The following is a 17,390-nucleotide window of genomic DNA, read 5'->3' as shown; positions in this document are numbered from 1 at the left end:
TTGGCAAAATAAACTTTCTAAATTGGTTGAGACCTGTCTCAGATACTTTTGAGTTCGCAGTTCATTGGGTGGCTCTGATGTGAAGCAAAGACTGAAACCCTCAATATTGGTGGTAAATGGCTGCTAAACTTAAGTATACGTTCTAGTCATCAATGAGGTCCTCAAGAGACCTACTGTAAGATTGGAAAAACAAACACTGTTTTTCCTTGGACTACACTCACACTCAATACACTTCTGTCACCAGGTGTGTGGGGTTTTCCCACACTGATCACTTCTCTGACACCAGCTGGGTGTCCTACAATGCAATTCAATTCTGACACTAACTGGAGTCTGTGCGGACCCCACAGGTTTAGGGTCCAGTCCCACACAACTGTCGCCCAGTTCAGATGACAATTCCAAGTAGTAGGTCCCTGGGTTACCCATAATTTCTCTCTGATTTGGCTACAAATCAGAGGTTCCCACCACCCCCTTCTTGGGTTCAATAATTTGCTAGAGCAGCTCACAGAACCCATGAAAATAGTTTATCTACAACTGCCAATTTATTACCAAGGATATTTTGTTTGTTTGTTCGTTATTTACTTATTTTTGGGAGACAGGGTCTTGCTCTGTCACCCAGGCTGGAGTTCACTGGTGTGACTATAACTCACTGCAGCCTTGAATTCCCAGGCTTAAGCAATCCTCTTACCTCAGCCTCCTGAGTGGCTAGGATTACAGGGCATGCTGCTGTGACCAGCTAATTTTTTATTTTATTTTTGTAGGGATGCAGGCTCACAATGTTGCCCAGGCTGGTCTAGAACTCCTGGGATCAAGTGATCCTCCCACTTTGGTCTTCCAAAGTGCTGAGATTACAGGTATGAGCCATCACACCCAGCCACAGAGGATATTTTAAATGATGTAAATCAACAGCCAGAAAAAGAGTCACAAAGGGCCCAATCTAGAAGGGTCCCAAGCACAGGAGCTTTTGTCCCAGTAATGTCGGGGTGTGCTACCTTCTGAGCATATTGACGTGTTTGCCAACCACATAAAACTCTCCAAACCCCATGGTTCAGGAAGTTTTATGGAGGCTTCATCACATAGGCAGAATCAATTACTACCTCAAATCTCCAGCCACTCTCCCTTTCCCGGAGGATGGGGTTGGGACTGAAAGTTTCAAGCCTGTAACCATGGCTTGGTCTTTCTGGAGACCAGCCCCCATCCAGGAGCCTACCAAGAGGCACCTCATTTGAACAAAGACACTCCTATCACCCAAGAAATTCCAAGGGATTAGAAGCTCTATGCCAGGAACTGGGTCAAAGACTTATTAGAACAAAAGATAGACTTAGCATCCTTATTGCTCAGGAAATGACAAGTGCTTTAGGAGCTCTGTGCCAGTAACTGGGGCAGAGAACAAATTTATACATTTTTCATTATGTCATACCTACTCAATCAAAATTTCTGGTATGAACCCCGAAATCCATATTTTTAAGTGATCGAACTGAGACGTGCCCCAGAATTTAAGAGTCACCAGACTGATTTCCACTTTAATCTATCCTCCATGATCTTTTCAGACATGCTGCATCACACCTTCTCTTGGATCTCTAATTTAAGTCCCAATCTCTTCATATCTAGATTATTCTAATAAGTCGGTGTTTTCCCTCCTTCAACTCCTCTTGAATGCTGCCACAAGATTTGCTCCAAAAATATGACTTTACTGCAGATATTTTGACAGAGGATACATTTTGCCACTGTGCCACATCAAAGGATCCTATCAAAGTCACTTTTTACAAAACAGTTTAATACTAAGTACAGAACTTTACCAGGCCGTCCTGCCCCAGTCCATTTCTAACCTTCAACAAGTTGGCTCAGAGTCTTCTCCCAGCTGTCCCTTATTTCTCACTCAGACCCATCACTCCTTCCCTAATTCCATTTGGAGCCACCTCATTCCCCACTCTCACCCCTGACCACCACCCCAGGGATACAAATCAGCAATCATGTGAGGCTCAGGGATGGAGTGAGGACTGACATTCTGCAGATTATCGGTGACCTAAAACCCTAACATTTGTGATTTTCCCTCCTAGATTACACCAACGGCCCCCCTTCCACCAATATCCAAGGTTCAGACTCCACATGTCCTATCAAAGTCACCTGTGGCCCAAGGAATAATTCCAGGGGAACATCTGCCATTGTTTGAGGAGTAAAGGAAGTCATAGTATGAGGGATATCTGGTCACAGAAATAGAAAGGGCCATTTTCAAAAGGGAGAAGCTCAGGGAGCATGTGAACTCAAGCCAATGACAATGCCTACCATTGCTGCAGAAAGCTGTGTGGGTGATAGCTTAGTTCAACTGCTCACACAGGATTCACTCAGGTTTCTCACTGCAGGGAGCCCTGTGTTCCTGTGGACTCACTCTCTGGTCCAGCAAGAACAGCATCTGGCACTCCTGAGGCAACTGTTCCATGTCTCAAATGCCCTGGCTGCTTGTGGATTAGCCACAGCTCCTGCAGCAGCCTGATGATTTTGCTGGCTCTGTTTACTTCTCAGACTCACCCCCTACCACATGCAGACTTCCTTTAGGTCATATTGAATGGGATTAGTGAGAGAAGGCATCCTTGCCTTGTGCTAGTTTTCAAGGGAAATGCTTCCAGCTTTTGTCTATTCAGTACAATGTTAGCTGTGGGTTTGTCATAGATGGCTCTTATTATTTTGTAGTATGTTCCTTCATTGCCTAGTTTATTGAGAGTTTTTAACACGAAGGATGTTGAATCTTATCAAAAGTATTTCTGCATCTATTGAGATAATCACGTGGTTTTTGTCTTTAGTTCTGTTTATGTGATGAATCACATTTATTGATTTGTGTATGCTGAACCAAACTTGCATCCCAGGGATAAAGCCTACTTGATCGTGGTGGATTAGCTTTTTGAGGTGCTGCTGGATTTGGTTTGTCAGTATTTGGTTGAGGATTTTTGCATCTATGTTCATCAAGGACAGTGGCCTAAAGTTTTCTTTTTTTGTTGTGTCTCTGCCAGGTTTTGGTATCAGGATGGTGCTGGCCTCATAAAATGAGTTGGGGGAGGCACCTATCCTCAATGTTTGGGAATAGTTTAATAGGAATGGTACCAGCTCTTCTTTGTACATCTGGTAGAATTTGGCTGTGAGTCCATCCAGTTTTGGGCTTTTTTTGGTTGGTAGATTATTTCTTACTGATTCAATTTCAGAACTTGTTATTGGTCTGCTCAGGGATTCAATTTTTTCCTGATTAATCTTGGAAGCATGTATGTGTCCAGGAATTTATCTGTTTGTTCTAGATTTTCTAGTTTGTGTGCACAGGGGTGTTCATAGTAGTTGCTGATGATTTTATTTGTATTTATGTAGGGTCAGTAGTAACATCCCTTTGTCATTTCTAAGTATGTTTATTTGGATCTTCTCTCTTTTCTTTATTAGTCTAGCTACTGGTCTATCTTATTTTTTCAAGTATCTGACTCCTGGATTCGTTGATCTTTTGTATGGTTTGTCATGTTTCAATTTCCTTCCGTTCTGCTCTGATTTTGGTTGTTTCTTGCTTTCTGCTAGCTTTGGGGTTGGTTTGCTCCAGCTTCTTTAGTTCTTTTAGCTGTGATGTTGTTTATTTGAGATCTTTCTAACTTTTTTATGTGGGTGTTTAGTGCTACAAATTTCTCTCTTAACAATGCCTTAGCAGTGTCCTAGAGACTCTGATATTGTACCTTTGTTCTCATTAGTTTCAAAGAACTTCTTGATTTCTGCCTTAATTTTATCATTTACACAAAACTATTAAGGACCATTTTTTGAAAAATTTTCCTGTAATTTTATGGTTTTGAGCAATTTTCTTTGTATTGAATTCTATTTTTATTGTGCTGTGGTCTGAGAGTGTAGTTGGTGTGATTTCAGGTTTTTGTTTTTAATTTGCTGAGGATTGTTTTATGTCCAATTGTGTGGTTGGTTTTAGAGGAAGACATACATGCAGCCAAAAAGCATATAGAAAATGCTCAACATTACTAATCATTAGGGAAATAGCAAAGACATGGAATCAACCTAAATGTCCATCAACAGTAGACTGGACAAAGAAAATATGATACATAGGCTGGGCGCACTGGCTCATGCCTGTAATCCTAGCACTTTGGCAGGCCATGGCGGGCAGATCACCTGAGGTCAAGTGTTCGAGACCAGCCTGACCAACATGGTGAAATCCTGTCTCTACTAAAAATACAGAAGTTAGCTGGGCATGGTGGTGGGTGCCTGTAATTCCAGCTACTCAGGAGGCTGAGAAAGGAGAATCACTCGAACCTGGGAGGCAGAGGTTGCAGTGAGCCGAGATCATGCCACTGCACTCCAGCCTGGACAACAGGAGAGACTCTATAAAATATATATAAATATATAAAATACATATACACCATAAATATGATACATATACACCACAGAATAGTATGCAGCCATAAAAAAGAACAAGATCATGTCCTTTGCAGCAACATGGATGGAGCTGGAGACCATTAGCAAACTAACACAGGAACAGAAGACCAAATACTGCATATTCTCACTTATAAGTGGAAGCTAAATAATGAGAACTCAGGAACACAAAGAGGGGGACAACAGACACTGGGGCTTTCTTGAGCATAAAGGGTGGAAAGAGGGGGAGGATCAGAAAAAATACCTATTGGGTACTGCATGTTTAGTACGTGGGCAGCAAAATAATCTGTACGTCAAACACCCATGACACAAGTTTACCTGTATAACAAACCTGCACATGTACCCCTGAACATAAAATAAAAGCTAGAAGGAAAAAGGCAGGTTATATTGTCTCACTCCCTGGGGTAGTGGCCTCCTCTGCCTCTCCTTCACGCATTTCCTTTACAACATAGAACTTTCCAAATTTGCATGATTCTTGTATTTTCTCTCTGTAATGCCACCTATTCCTCTCATTTCCCTCTACAGAGCCTTCACGTCATATATCTTCTCATTAATGCTTTTCTGATCTGTATTCTCACCCAAATTTCTTCACTACTTCCTCTTGGCAGAGTAATCTGTGTAAGAATAAAATAGATGTAATCTAGTAGTCTTTCTTATGCTGATGAGGGTTGTATGATTGAAGCACATTTTATCATTCTAACATAATAGGAGGAAGAGTCATCATCTGCTGACACAACACAAAGTCTGTCAGCAAGGGATTGAGAAGAACAAACAGTCTGTTCTGTTATAATTAAAGCATACTGTAGAGCATTTCATACCATAGTTTAATGTTGCAAATGCAGCATAAATTCTGTGAGCAGAGGCAGTAAGAGAAGCATAATTTTTTTTTTTTTTTTTTTTTTTTTGCGACAGAGTCTCGCTCTGTCGCCCAGGCTGGAGTGCTGTGGCCGGATCTCAGCTCACTGCAAGCTCCACCTCCCGGGTTCACGCCATTCTCCTGCCTCAGCCTCCCGAGTAGCTGGGACTACAGGCGCCCGCCACCTCGCCCGGCTACTTTTTTTTTTGTATTTTAGTAGAGACGGGGTTTCACCATGTTAGCCAGGATGGTCTCGATCTCCTGACCTCGTGATCCGCCCGTCTCGGCCTCCCAAAGTGCTGGGATTACAGGCTTGAGCCACCGCGCCCGGCGAGAAGCATATTTTTATCTAAATTACATTAATGCTATTTCCCAAGTAATTGTCAAGGGTAATAAAACTCCAAAATTATCAGGCAGATTGACTGCAGCATATTAGTCATTAAGAAATTTCTTCGGCCGGGCGCGGTGGCTCAAGCCTGTAATCCCAGCACTTTGGGAGGCCGAGGCGGGTGGATCACGAGGTCAGGAGATCGTGACCTCCTGGCTAACACGGTGAAACCCCGTCTCTACTAAAAAAAAAAAAAAAAAAAAAAAAAAGAAATTTCTTCATGGCCGGGCGCGGTGGCTCAAGCCTGTAATCCAGCACTTTGGGAGGCCGAGACGGGCGGATCGCGAGGTCAGGAGATCGAGACCTTCCTGGCTAACACGGTGAAACCCCGTCTCTACTAAAAATACAAAAACTAGCCGGGCGAGATGGCGGGCGCCTGTAGTCCAGCTACTCGGGAGGCTGAGGCAGGAGAATGGCGTAAACCCCGGAGGCGGAGCTTGCAGTGAGCTGAGATCCGGCCACTGCACTCCAGTCCGGGCAACAGAGCGAGACTCCGCCTCAAAAAAAAAAAAAAAAAAAGAAATTTCTTCATTATAAGTGAAATTCATTATTAGATCCCACAATAACTGATCTATGACATTCTATAATTAAGCAGCACATGGGATGATGATAATACAGGGTCAGCATATTAGATGTAAATTATCATGCACAGTACAATTCCCCACCATAACAACTTAAAATGACATGCAATTGAAAACAAACTGCAAGTAGGTTGAAAACTACAGTGATCCTTAATGATGTTCACTTCTTAATAAACTTTGAGAAAAGAGAATGAAATGAAACATCTTCCATTGCTCTTACCTGGTACAGAGTGGTTACTAAATAATTATTTTTCACATAATGTCTTGAACCTCATGTTAGCTAGCCTTACCATCATTTCATTCTCCCTGGAATAGTATTATAAGCCTTCTCTCTTTCTGGAACTGAAACTAACTCTTCAAGCACCAACAGATTACCTAATTTTTTCCTAGTTAACTCCCTTTTTGGACATTGAGTAATCAATCATAGGTAAACTGTCTTTTCAGTTCTGCCTGTAATTATAGAGCTTTAGGCAAGTTTTCTGGTTTTCATATATTAAACAAGAAGTTTCAACTGGAAGGTCATAACTCTAAAGCTTTAGTGTGCTACACCTTACATTATTTTGATACATATCAGGAGGTACTATGCACATCTACCTTTCTTAGTCCTCTCTATCTCTTCCTTTTTCCTGTTACCCTTCATTCTCATGCCCTTTCTTCCCATTTTCCCCTACTCCCAAAATGGATAAAGCTAAATTTTTAACATATACCAATACAGACCCACGGGGGCCCTGAGTTCTTCTGGGCATGAGCTCTAAGAAAGAGACCAGAGGCCGGGCGCGGTGGCTCAAGGCTGTAATCCCAGCACTTTGGGAGGCCAAGACGGGCGGATCACGAGGTCAGGAGATTGAGACCATCCTGGCTAACACGGTGAAACCCAGTCTCTACTAAAAAAAATACAAAAAACTAGCCAGGTGAGGTGGCGGGTGCCTGTAGTCCCAGCTACTTGGGAGGGTGAGGCAGGAGAATGGCGTAAACCCCGGAGGCGGAGCTTGCAGTGAGCTGAGATCCGGCCACTGCACTCCAGCCTGGGCGACAGTGTGAGACTCCGTCTCAAAAAAAAAAAAAAAAAAAAAAAGAGAGACCAGAATTCCTGCTCTTATTCCTAAGATAACTTTTATAAAATCAAGAATTTGCCCTGGAGTGATGATCACCGTTAATGGGATGATGGTGGGAGGGGTATGGGTTGTAAAGAGGAAGGTGGAAGGTGATAAATGCAAACTTGGGAGACAATTTGACTGAACTACAGTGCAGATCCTTGGAAAGCAGGAGAGCACTGGTTACCTCTGGCAGGTTGCCCAAGCGTCAGTGAAAACTAGGAGACAAAGCAAAGTTATTCTATAGAAATTCAATTTAATGAACTTCATGACTTTGCTTAGAGTCAGCTATAATCACATCCATTCATGTCTGTTCAAAGTTAAGCACATTCCAAGACTGTTATCAAAAATGTTAGAGATAGCAAGTGTTGGAGAGGACATGGAGGAACAGGAACCCTTGCATGCTGATGGTGGAAATGTTCAACTGGTACAGCCATTATGGAAAATAGCATGGAGCTTCCTCAAAAAACGTAAAAATAGAGCTACCACATGATCCAGCAATTCTATTTCTGGGTGTATATCCAAAGTAAATGAAATCAGTATGTCAAAGGGAGATCTTCACTCCCATGTTCACTGAAACATTATTCACAATAGCCAAGATATGGAATCAACCTAAGTGTCCATCAGCAGATGGATGGATAAAGAAAACATGATATATATATACACAATGGAATACTATTCAACCTCAAAAAAGAAGCAAATTCTGTCATTTGGGACAACACAAGTTACCCTGGAAGACGTTATGCTGAGTAAAATAGGCCAAGCACAGAAAGGCAAATTCTGCATGAGCTCACTTATATGTAGAATCTCAAAAGCTGAGCTCATAGAAACAAAGAGTAGAATAGTGGCTACTGAGGCTGAGGTTGAGGATTTGGGGGAGATGTTGGCTTAAGGATATGAAATTTAAATTAGACAGGAGGAATACGTTCAGAAGACTATCGTATAGCATGGCGATTATACAGTTGACCATTGAACAACATGGGAGTTGGGGCACCAACCCCACTTGCAGTCAGAAATCCATGTATAACTTTTGACTCTTCAAAAACGTAACTACTAATATCTCACTGTCGACCAGAAGCCTTGCCCATGACAAACAGTTGATTAACACATATTTTGTATGTTACATGTGTGATATACTATATTCTTAAATAAAGTAAGCTAGAGAAAAGAAAATGTTATTAAGAATATTATAAGGAAGAAATGGAAGTGGATCATCATAACGGTCTTCATCTTCCTCATCTTCATGTTGAGAAGGCTGAGGAGGAAGAGGAGGGGTTGGTCTTGCTGTCTCAGGGGTGACACAGGAAGAAGAAAATAGTCATGTAAGTGGACCCACGCAGTTCAAACCTCTGTTGTTCAAGGGTGAACTGTAGTAATAACAATGTATTGTATACTTGGAAATTGCTAAGAGAGAACATCATAAATAATCCCACCACAAAAAATGATAAATTGTGAGGTGATGAATATATTGATTAGTTTGATTTAATTATTTCACAGTGTATACATGTATCAAAATACCATGTTGCACACTATAAATGTATATAATTTTTATTTGTAAAGTTAAAAAAGTAAAAATAAATTTTAAAAAAGAAGTTAAATACATTCAGCAAGTAATGATACTCTGTAAGATGGGACTAAGTTATTTCTTCTCATTTAAAAGAAGGATTCTCTGCAAAAAGCAAATGATAAATACAGGCAGTCTTTAAATACACATAATTATCAAAAATATACAATAAATTAAGAAATGTTTATTTGCTCTGTTGAACTCCTCAAAATATCATTATGTAATAAATCAAAACTAAATTTATTAGAACCTTCTGCCAAGAAAGAATACATCCTTGACAGTCTTGGCAGCACCTCATAAGGGGAATCAGAAATGGAATACTTATAGGGCTCTGAGGTCTGAACCCAAGTGTTTTAAAACAGGCCTTTCAAGGAATATATATACTCTCTGCCTTGAAAGACCTGTTTTATATATAGGGAAATATAAATGTATTTCTATAATGTATCAATACAAAGTTAATTGTATGTATAGTATACAAAAATTGTTTATGTATTTAATGATACATAAAAATGTTTATATATAAATATATATGTTTATACAGTAGTTTAAGTTGGCAGTCATAGCAACTCAAATAGGTAAACTGTGGTTAAAAAGCAAGGGTTTGCCCAGATAAGCAATGTATTGTCTCCAATAAATTGGTCTGTGAATTTTGGAATTCAATGTATTGTCTCCAATGAATTGGTCTTGGGATTTCCTGAAGCACAGAGAAAAATTACTTATTGGTGTGCAACCTTATATTTTCTGAATAGGTGTTTTCAGGAACAAAAAAACAAAGTCATGTTGACATGGGTAGTTTTCTTAGTCCATTTTTTTCTTGCTATAACAGAATACCACAGACTGGGTAAATTATAAAGAAGAAATATTTATTTCTTACAGTTCTGGAGGCTGGGAAGGCCAGGGTTCAGGGGTTGCATCTGGTGAGGGCCTTCATGCTGATGGCAGCTCTCTGCAGAGTCCCAAGGTGGCACAGGCCACCATATGGTGAGGAAGTAAGAGTGTGCCAGCTCAGGCCTCTCTTCCTCTTTTTATAAAGCCACCAGCCCCATCATGGAGGCTTCATCCTTCATCCTGATGGCCTTATCTAATTCTAATTATTTCCCATTGGTTCTACTTCTTAATACTGTTACAATGAGGATTAAGTTTACAACACATAAATTTGGGGGGAACATATTCAAACCATAGCAGTGGCCTATAGTCTTTTAAAAGAATCAACATACTTGCAAGGTATTTGCTCTTGTTAGAATTAATGAGTATATAAGGTGAAGAGAAGACATGGAGAATCTAAGAATGGCTGAATTGTTCCACATAACAGCAAGTGTGGAGATACTCAAATAAGAAATAAGGGAACTGCAGAAAGTAGGAAGAGCTTGGCAAACTGAGTACTGGGGAGAGAAGACAACTAATTTGGTGGTTTAAAGGAGAATGTACAGAAGAGACAATAAGACAGGAAAGAGAATGGACATGAGAGCGTCTGTGAAGACTGGAACTGTGGGGAGAGGGAGAGTTATCTAAATATGAGCACTAGGAAGCTTTTGTGGGTGTATGTGCATTGTGCAATATTAATTCCCTGCTCCTAAATGCTCAAGAACTGTTTGGTAAAGACTTACATGAAAGTCCAGTTTGTGCTTCTTTTAGATGTGTAACCATTCAGAGATTGGCTTCCAGGGGAACTGGGACATTTAGGTTGTTCTTTAAAAACAGGAAAGGTTACCTGTACATTCCAAGTCATTATTCAATAAATAACATGTCAACTGGCAGATTCTAAGATTACCCTGAGATGAAGTTTGATGTCTAAAGTTAGAAACTTTGATCATAGTTATCAGTATAACCAGTCAAGAAGAAAAGAGACCTCAAATAGTAGGGGAAATAAAATGGGCAAAATAAAGTTATTATATCCAGGCAGTGAAAACATTAGAGAAAAACCAAAATAACAGGTCAAAATCAGAAAGGAAGAATTATATGTTTGAAAGGAAAGAGTAGCCAAAGATTAAAATAGAATCAACATTGTAAATGTCAAGTGGAAGCTATTTCCACAGCAAAAAGATATTGGGAGAAATACGAAAGGTAAAAGAAAAAGGAAAAGAGAATAATGATAATAGTTTTGTGTCTTGAAAGCCTATTTGTAGATGCCATAGTAAGTGGCTTACTTGGCATTTTATTTTACTGATAATTAAAAGCAACCATTTGCAGTAAATATGTTATTTTACAGATGAAAGAAAAACCCAGAGTCACTTGCCTAATGACATATAACTTGTCAGTAACAGAGTTAGAGTTTGAACACAGGTATATCTCATTCTTTTTATTTACTTTTTATTTTTTTGAGATGGAGTCTCTATCACCAGGCTGGAGTGCAGTGGTGTGATCTCAGCCCACTGCAACCTCCACTTCCTGGGTTCAAGCAATTCCCGTGCCTCAGCCTCCCGAGTAGCTGGGATTACAGGCACACACCACCATACCCAGCTAATTTTTGTATTTTAAGTAGAGATGGGGTTTCACCATGTTGGCCAGGCTGATCTCAAACTCCTGACTTCGTGATCCATCCGCCTCAGCCTCCCAATGTGCTGGGATTACAGGCGTGAGCCACCATGCTTGGCCAGGTATATCTCATTCTAAAGCTTATATTCTTCATTATTTGTGGTCTACACTGCTGGTTATTATAGAACACAAATCTGGTGTGTTATTAGAGAAATACATGCATGAAGTTTACCACCATTAGCTACAGATTCTGATGAGAGAAAAAAATTTCCTTAATGCAGAATGTCAGACACCACTATACTGACAGAAGGTTAACTAAGGCTCGTGTGAACTGCAGTCCTACGCATCAACCAAAATGTAAAAGTAGTCTGAATAAACTCCCATCCCACAACCGCCTGATGTGTGAAAAGAAACCCTTTTATTTATTTATTTAGTTAGTTAGTTAGTTAGTTAGTTTTGAGGGGGAGAGGGGCTTAAAAAACAAACTTTATTCCAAAGTATCAAAAAAAAAATATTAACTCTGAAACATTTAACAGATTTCATTTAAACTTACATGGTCATAAAACTCAAACTATCAAACAAAAATAGCATTGTGCGCTTAACCACTTTCAATAACGAACCTTCGAGAGGAAACACTTAGAGACTCCCACACAATTTGGGAGCCATTAGGCAACACATATTTAATATTAAGCAAATACAGCATTCAAAACTAAAAATCCTCAAATTTCAAGAGAATGCCTGTTCAAGTCTTTGATACACATTTGCACATGAGGAAAGAAATATTTTAATTTAAAAGAAACCAAGTCTGAGTGCTTACCCTTTCTTCAAATGTAATCTCCTGTCCACCCTTCATTTTATGACTGCATACCCCTCACTCTATTTCATCTACACTGAACCAGTGTTAGTTCAACATGATTGGCTTCACTTGAAGCTCTCTAGATCCCATTTCATATATCCCATCAACCACCATTATTCCCTTACATGTTTGCACAGCCTTATACTGAGTATTGCACTGTAACTGAGCTTGGGAATTTCAGGTATGCGAAGGTAATTATTCACACAAACGATTCTGCTTTATTGTACAGTTCACAATATAGCCGGTGATTATACAGCCAACCATGTTAAGATGAATATCGACTATTTAGACAAAAACATCCATTTTCTCCCCAACCACTAATGAAACAAGAAAGACACACATATTTGCCACCATATCAAGGTTGTGCTTAGTCTGTGGTGCAGTCCTGAGGGCTCATACCACTCTCAGTGTGTTCAATACAGAATCCATAACATTTCTGGTGGCATCACACACGAAGTATAGGACACAAGACCATAAGTGCCCTGCACTCATGAGCCATTTGTGCCACATACGTAACAGAAAGGCCACTTTTAAAGCTTTCCAGATATTCAATCGTTTGCCTTTTCAATTGTTTTTTTTTTTTTGAGACGGAGTCTCGCTCTGTTGCCCAGGCTGGAGTGCAGTGGTGCGATCTCAGCTCACTGCAACCTCCGCCCCCTAGGTTCAAGCGATTCTCCTGCCTCAGCCTCCCGAGTAGCTGGGATCACAGGTGGGTACCACCATACCTGGCTAATTTTTTGTATTTTTAGTAGAGATGGGGTTTCGCCAGGTTGACCAGGCTGGTCTCAAACTCCTGACCTCAAGTGATCTGCCCGCCACGGCCTCCCAAAGTGCTGGGATTACAGGCATGAGCCACTGTGCCCAGCCTGCCTTTTCAAAGTTATTACCACACTAGTTCACACTGAAGGTAAAAGCAATAGTTAGCATCTCTTATTAACAACACATTTTGACTTCAAGTTCAGACAAAGCTGTTGGTTACAAGTTCTGCTAATTTTTTTGTCAAATTTAAGAAGTCTATAGGACAACACAAAACCGTCCCTGGTAATGTATTTGCAGTTTGGTCTTCAAAAGCTGTAAAGAGTGACAAATTTTTTTTAAAATGCTGAGTTAAAACCATTAAAAATATTTATTAATAATTGTTTTAAACACCACTTATTTGAGACAGCAGAAACCAAAGCATTTTACTTAGAATTCTCACTTAGCTTGTATTTCACAAAAGTGCTTTAGAACTCAGATTTCTACCACCTGTATGGCGTGTAAAGACAAAAGGAAGCCGAACAAAACCAAAGGCCCAATGGTGTCTATTTCCAGGACCAAGGTATAACCCCAGGCTAACCCACCTGCCCTGGGCTGAGTAGCTGGAAGTGCCTGTGAGTGCTCAAAGTCACACACGTGAATGAGGGTGTCAGGCACCAAGGTGCCTTTATTTATTCATTTCTCAAACTCAATTTCCTTCAAATCCTGACTCTATTTAATAGGCCAAAGGATGCTACTCATATTCATTTGGTGACAAATTATTATTTTTTAAAATCCTTACATCTGCACCTTGAAAATAAACTGCAATATCCAGCACAACATTGTCAGACAGAGCTGCTGTATGGCTATTTAGCTTTATTAATGTCTGGCTAATGCTTAATATGCTTCATCCTTTACAGCTGGAAAAAGGGTGTTCACTGTATTTCACCAGCCACAGTGCATTCAGAGGTAAACAGCTTTTATGGACTATTTGCCCAGGAACTTTCAGTAAACTACGAAGTTGAGGCCTTTATTTTGGTCAGTATGTGCACATATTCACATGCAATTACCCAGAAAGAAGAAAAACTGGTTAACAAGAAAGTTACCGTCATGTCAGATGCTGGAAATAATCTTTAGCTACATAATATTTACAGAAAGGGTTTTAAGATTCATAATCCACTTTTTCAAACTGTCTCTTATAGTTCATTAGTCACTTGGAGTGGCATGAGTTTCGTCTGGAAAAAATATTTTCACATTTTCTAATTCCTTTGACAAAGAAGTTTTCGTCTGTTAAGGGATGAGGATGCTATTTGGCTGTTACCTACTTTTAGAATTCAAACTAACCCTTCAAATGTCTTTATTTAGATCATACGCTCTCAAACTATCTTACTGTTTTACTGACACAATGGTAAAACTGGGTTCCTAAAATGTCAAAACCCTAATGGAGTCTCTATTTCCAAGAGTAAAATAAAAGACAGCGAACACTGTGGGGTGAAAACCATCCTGAGTGTTTTCCCCTCCACTCTGTAACATTTAGAAACTAGGGGGAAAAGTGGGATTGCATTAGTAGACCTCCAAAACAAAATGTTATGGAAGTGTTTATTTTTTAAAAGGAGAGTTTTAAGAGAACAGGATGCTTGAATATGACCAACTCCTACTCCACAAGAAAAATAACCACAGACCTTTGCTGAGATGGCATCAATAATTCAAAGAAACTAAGCTAAACAGAATTTGATCTATACACAATATGAAAACTTCTTAACAGCATGGAACACCTATAATAACATTTAAGTCCCTTCATCTTTCAGCAATGAAATAAGTGGAATTAATATAAGAATATTTTGGAAGGGTTGAAGGTCACAGTCAGAATCAAACAGAAAACTTTCAAACCTAGAAAGCAAAACGAGAACTTTCATAGCTCCTTGATCTACCATATCTAAATAGAAATAGTATAATGACTATCTGATAGGTGCTTAGTTTCAAAACGAATACAAGCAATTTATCATGAAAAGCCAATACCTATTAAGCTGTTTTTCTTCTCTGTTCTGCTCCTTTGTCATATGCTTGAGCTTAATGAAAACTATCCTCTGCAGCTGCTCCTGAGGGCAGAGAAGCAAGCAATGGAGTAACAAAGGAAGCCTGAGGAGCCCCTGGCCCCTGAGGACCCTCTTTCCGCCGGTCATAGCCACTTAATGTTTCAACGCAGGAGATTTCAAGACCGGTTTGAGAAAAAGAATCTTATCTTGGGGATTAGGTTCCCTGTCAAAGGCCATCAGATGGACAGCTATTTACCAGGCAATTAGCCTAAAGCTGTTAGGTCATGATAAAAAACAAAACAAACAAACAAACAAACAAAACCCTTATATTTTCCTATTGGAACATTTTATTCTGTTTTGTTGATGCTTAAGGAAAACAGCTTTGCCCATAACTCACTGTGGCCTGGAGTTATGACACCAACTTGTGTTTGGCCAATTAAGAAAGAGGCCAAACTGCATTCTTCTTAGAAGGTCTATTCAGTTGATAAATGGCACCTAACTGATGGGTTTTTTCATATAACCTTTAACAAGAACTCATAAGTTGCATTGATTATGCCCCAAGAGATAACGGACCGATGGTAATTCAGATGAGCACCTCTGAAAAGATTTATCAGTTTTCTGTCCCGTTCCAGCCAGATTTTTTGGAAAACCTTGGGGAAAGACTGAAATTCCCCACCAATCTGAGACTGTATGCGAGTTTTTACAACATTAATTGGAAAAATCAAGAATCCCAACATGGCACCCAATACACCTCCACTGATAAAATCATTGACAAAATGAGCACTGGGAGTCGTTGCGGTAGGCAGATGCTCCTTAATGGGACCTCGAAGGCCGAAAAACAAGACATTGCTGAGTCCATTCCGGAAAAGAATGGGCACCAAGCCTCGATAATACTCTCCAATTCCATAACATTTCAGGGCCTTGAAAGCCTGACAAGTGTTGGTAAATTTGTCATGATGCTTGTGGTCTTGAAGCAATGTCTGAACTCTTTCCAGTGGAGTGAAAATTGCTTCTGTTGTCCCTGCAAGCACTGCCGCCACACCACGGGTTGCAAACTCTGGAGCACTGACATGCTTGTGGAGAAGGCAGGATAAATCCTCATACAGACCAAACATAAGTGAAAGTGTAGTTGTTTTCTGCATCAATGGGGGAAGGATTCCACGATACAAATTTCGAAATCCATCCCTTCTCAACTGAAGTATTGCATCCCGGGTTTGGATGCCATACAGCTGTTGTCGAAAGAGGACCTTCTGAATGGGATATGTGATTGCGACGTTGTTGAAGGCTGCACAGCAGCCACACAAGTAATGCTTCATTTCACCATCATTTGTAATATGAGGTGATATATCTTGTTTTGAAGATGTAAGTATTGGTGGCCTCTTTTCATGAGCTTCTGAATCCATCACGTTGCTTAAGATCTTTTTCATGAAGGACTTTTTTTTAACTTGTTACATCATCTGAGCCTGGAGTTTGGCAGGATGATAGCTTTGTGATAATGTTCCCAATTTCTTCCATTGTTATTGCTCCGTTAGGTTCTCTCTTCTCGAGTCCATTTTGATAACTGGACTTCCGTTCTCCAGGCGTCCATTTCCCCAACCCATCGCCACCGGCGTCCTGCAGGACGGCGTGCAAACCCGGGCCCGCGCAGGCGCAGACCGTGACCGACCCCCAGGCGGGGGCGCAGCGCGACGCTCCGCGCCGTTGGGATCTGAGAAGAAACCCTCTTAAAGCAAGCATGGCAATTTCTTCTAAATAAGCTGGATAAAATTAAAAACCCATTCATCCAAAGATCCTAAAAAATCAACAAATTCCTAGATATTAAATGGTATAGACACTACAAGTGTTTCTTAAATCACATAACCTTTTCCACGGACACTATGAAGATGTGTTCCCAGTGGATTCCCTAAGGGAGTGTGAAACTTTGTAAATAGTGGTTCACATCTGTAATCCCAGCACTTCGGGAGGCCAAAATGGGAGGAACAATCGAGGATAGGAGTTTGAGACCAGCCTGGGCAACATAGCAAGACCCCTGTCTCCATCCAAAAAGGAAAAAAGAAAAGAAAGAAAAAAGTAGGTGATAAAGAGAAGTAAGGAGAAGACGAATAATTTTTTTTAAATAAAAGTTCTGCATACTACATGAAATTTTACTGGGAGGAAAGTGTTTGAGGTTTTAAGAGGCATAAATTAAATAACCTTGAAACCCATTTTGCTCTAGGACTATCCATGTGTTTTCTAGAGTGACCAACGTGTATATTCCATGTATGTGTATAAGAGATGAAAGGAAACAAAAATAACTTCCCTCCCAGGACAGTGGAAGGCTTCAGCCAACAAAGTAGGCCACAGCATCAGACTATATTGCCTGCTGATGTGTACTGCCTAGTTTTGAATGGAATCAGATGACAGC

General features: G+C 40.2%; 1 protein-coding gene across 1 annotated transcript; it reads right to left on the bottom strand.

Moving 5' to 3' along the window:
* Positions 1–15,323: 15,323 nt before the first annotated feature.
* On the bottom strand, positions 15,324–17,025 carry SLC25A52 (solute carrier family 25 member 52). Its single transcript, XM_033178055.1, has one exon. It carries the CDS (start codon positions 16,411–16,413, stop codon positions 15,499–15,501), a length of 915 nt encoding a protein of 304 aa, XP_033033946.1. The 5' UTR covers positions 16,414–17,025; the 3' UTR covers positions 15,324–15,498.
* Positions 17,026–17,390: the final 365 nt, after the last annotated feature.

This window comes from Trachypithecus francoisi, unplaced genomic scaffold (genome assembly GCF_009764315.1).
Source record: "Trachypithecus francoisi isolate TF-2019V2 unplaced genomic scaffold, Tfra_2.0 Lachesis_group19, whole genome shotgun sequence".
NCBI classification, from domain to species: Eukaryota; Metazoa; Chordata; class Mammalia; order Primates; family Cercopithecidae; genus Trachypithecus; species Trachypithecus francoisi.
The sequence above is the reverse complement of the archived record's forward strand: the minus strand, read 5'-3'. Positions and strand labels throughout refer to the sequence as shown.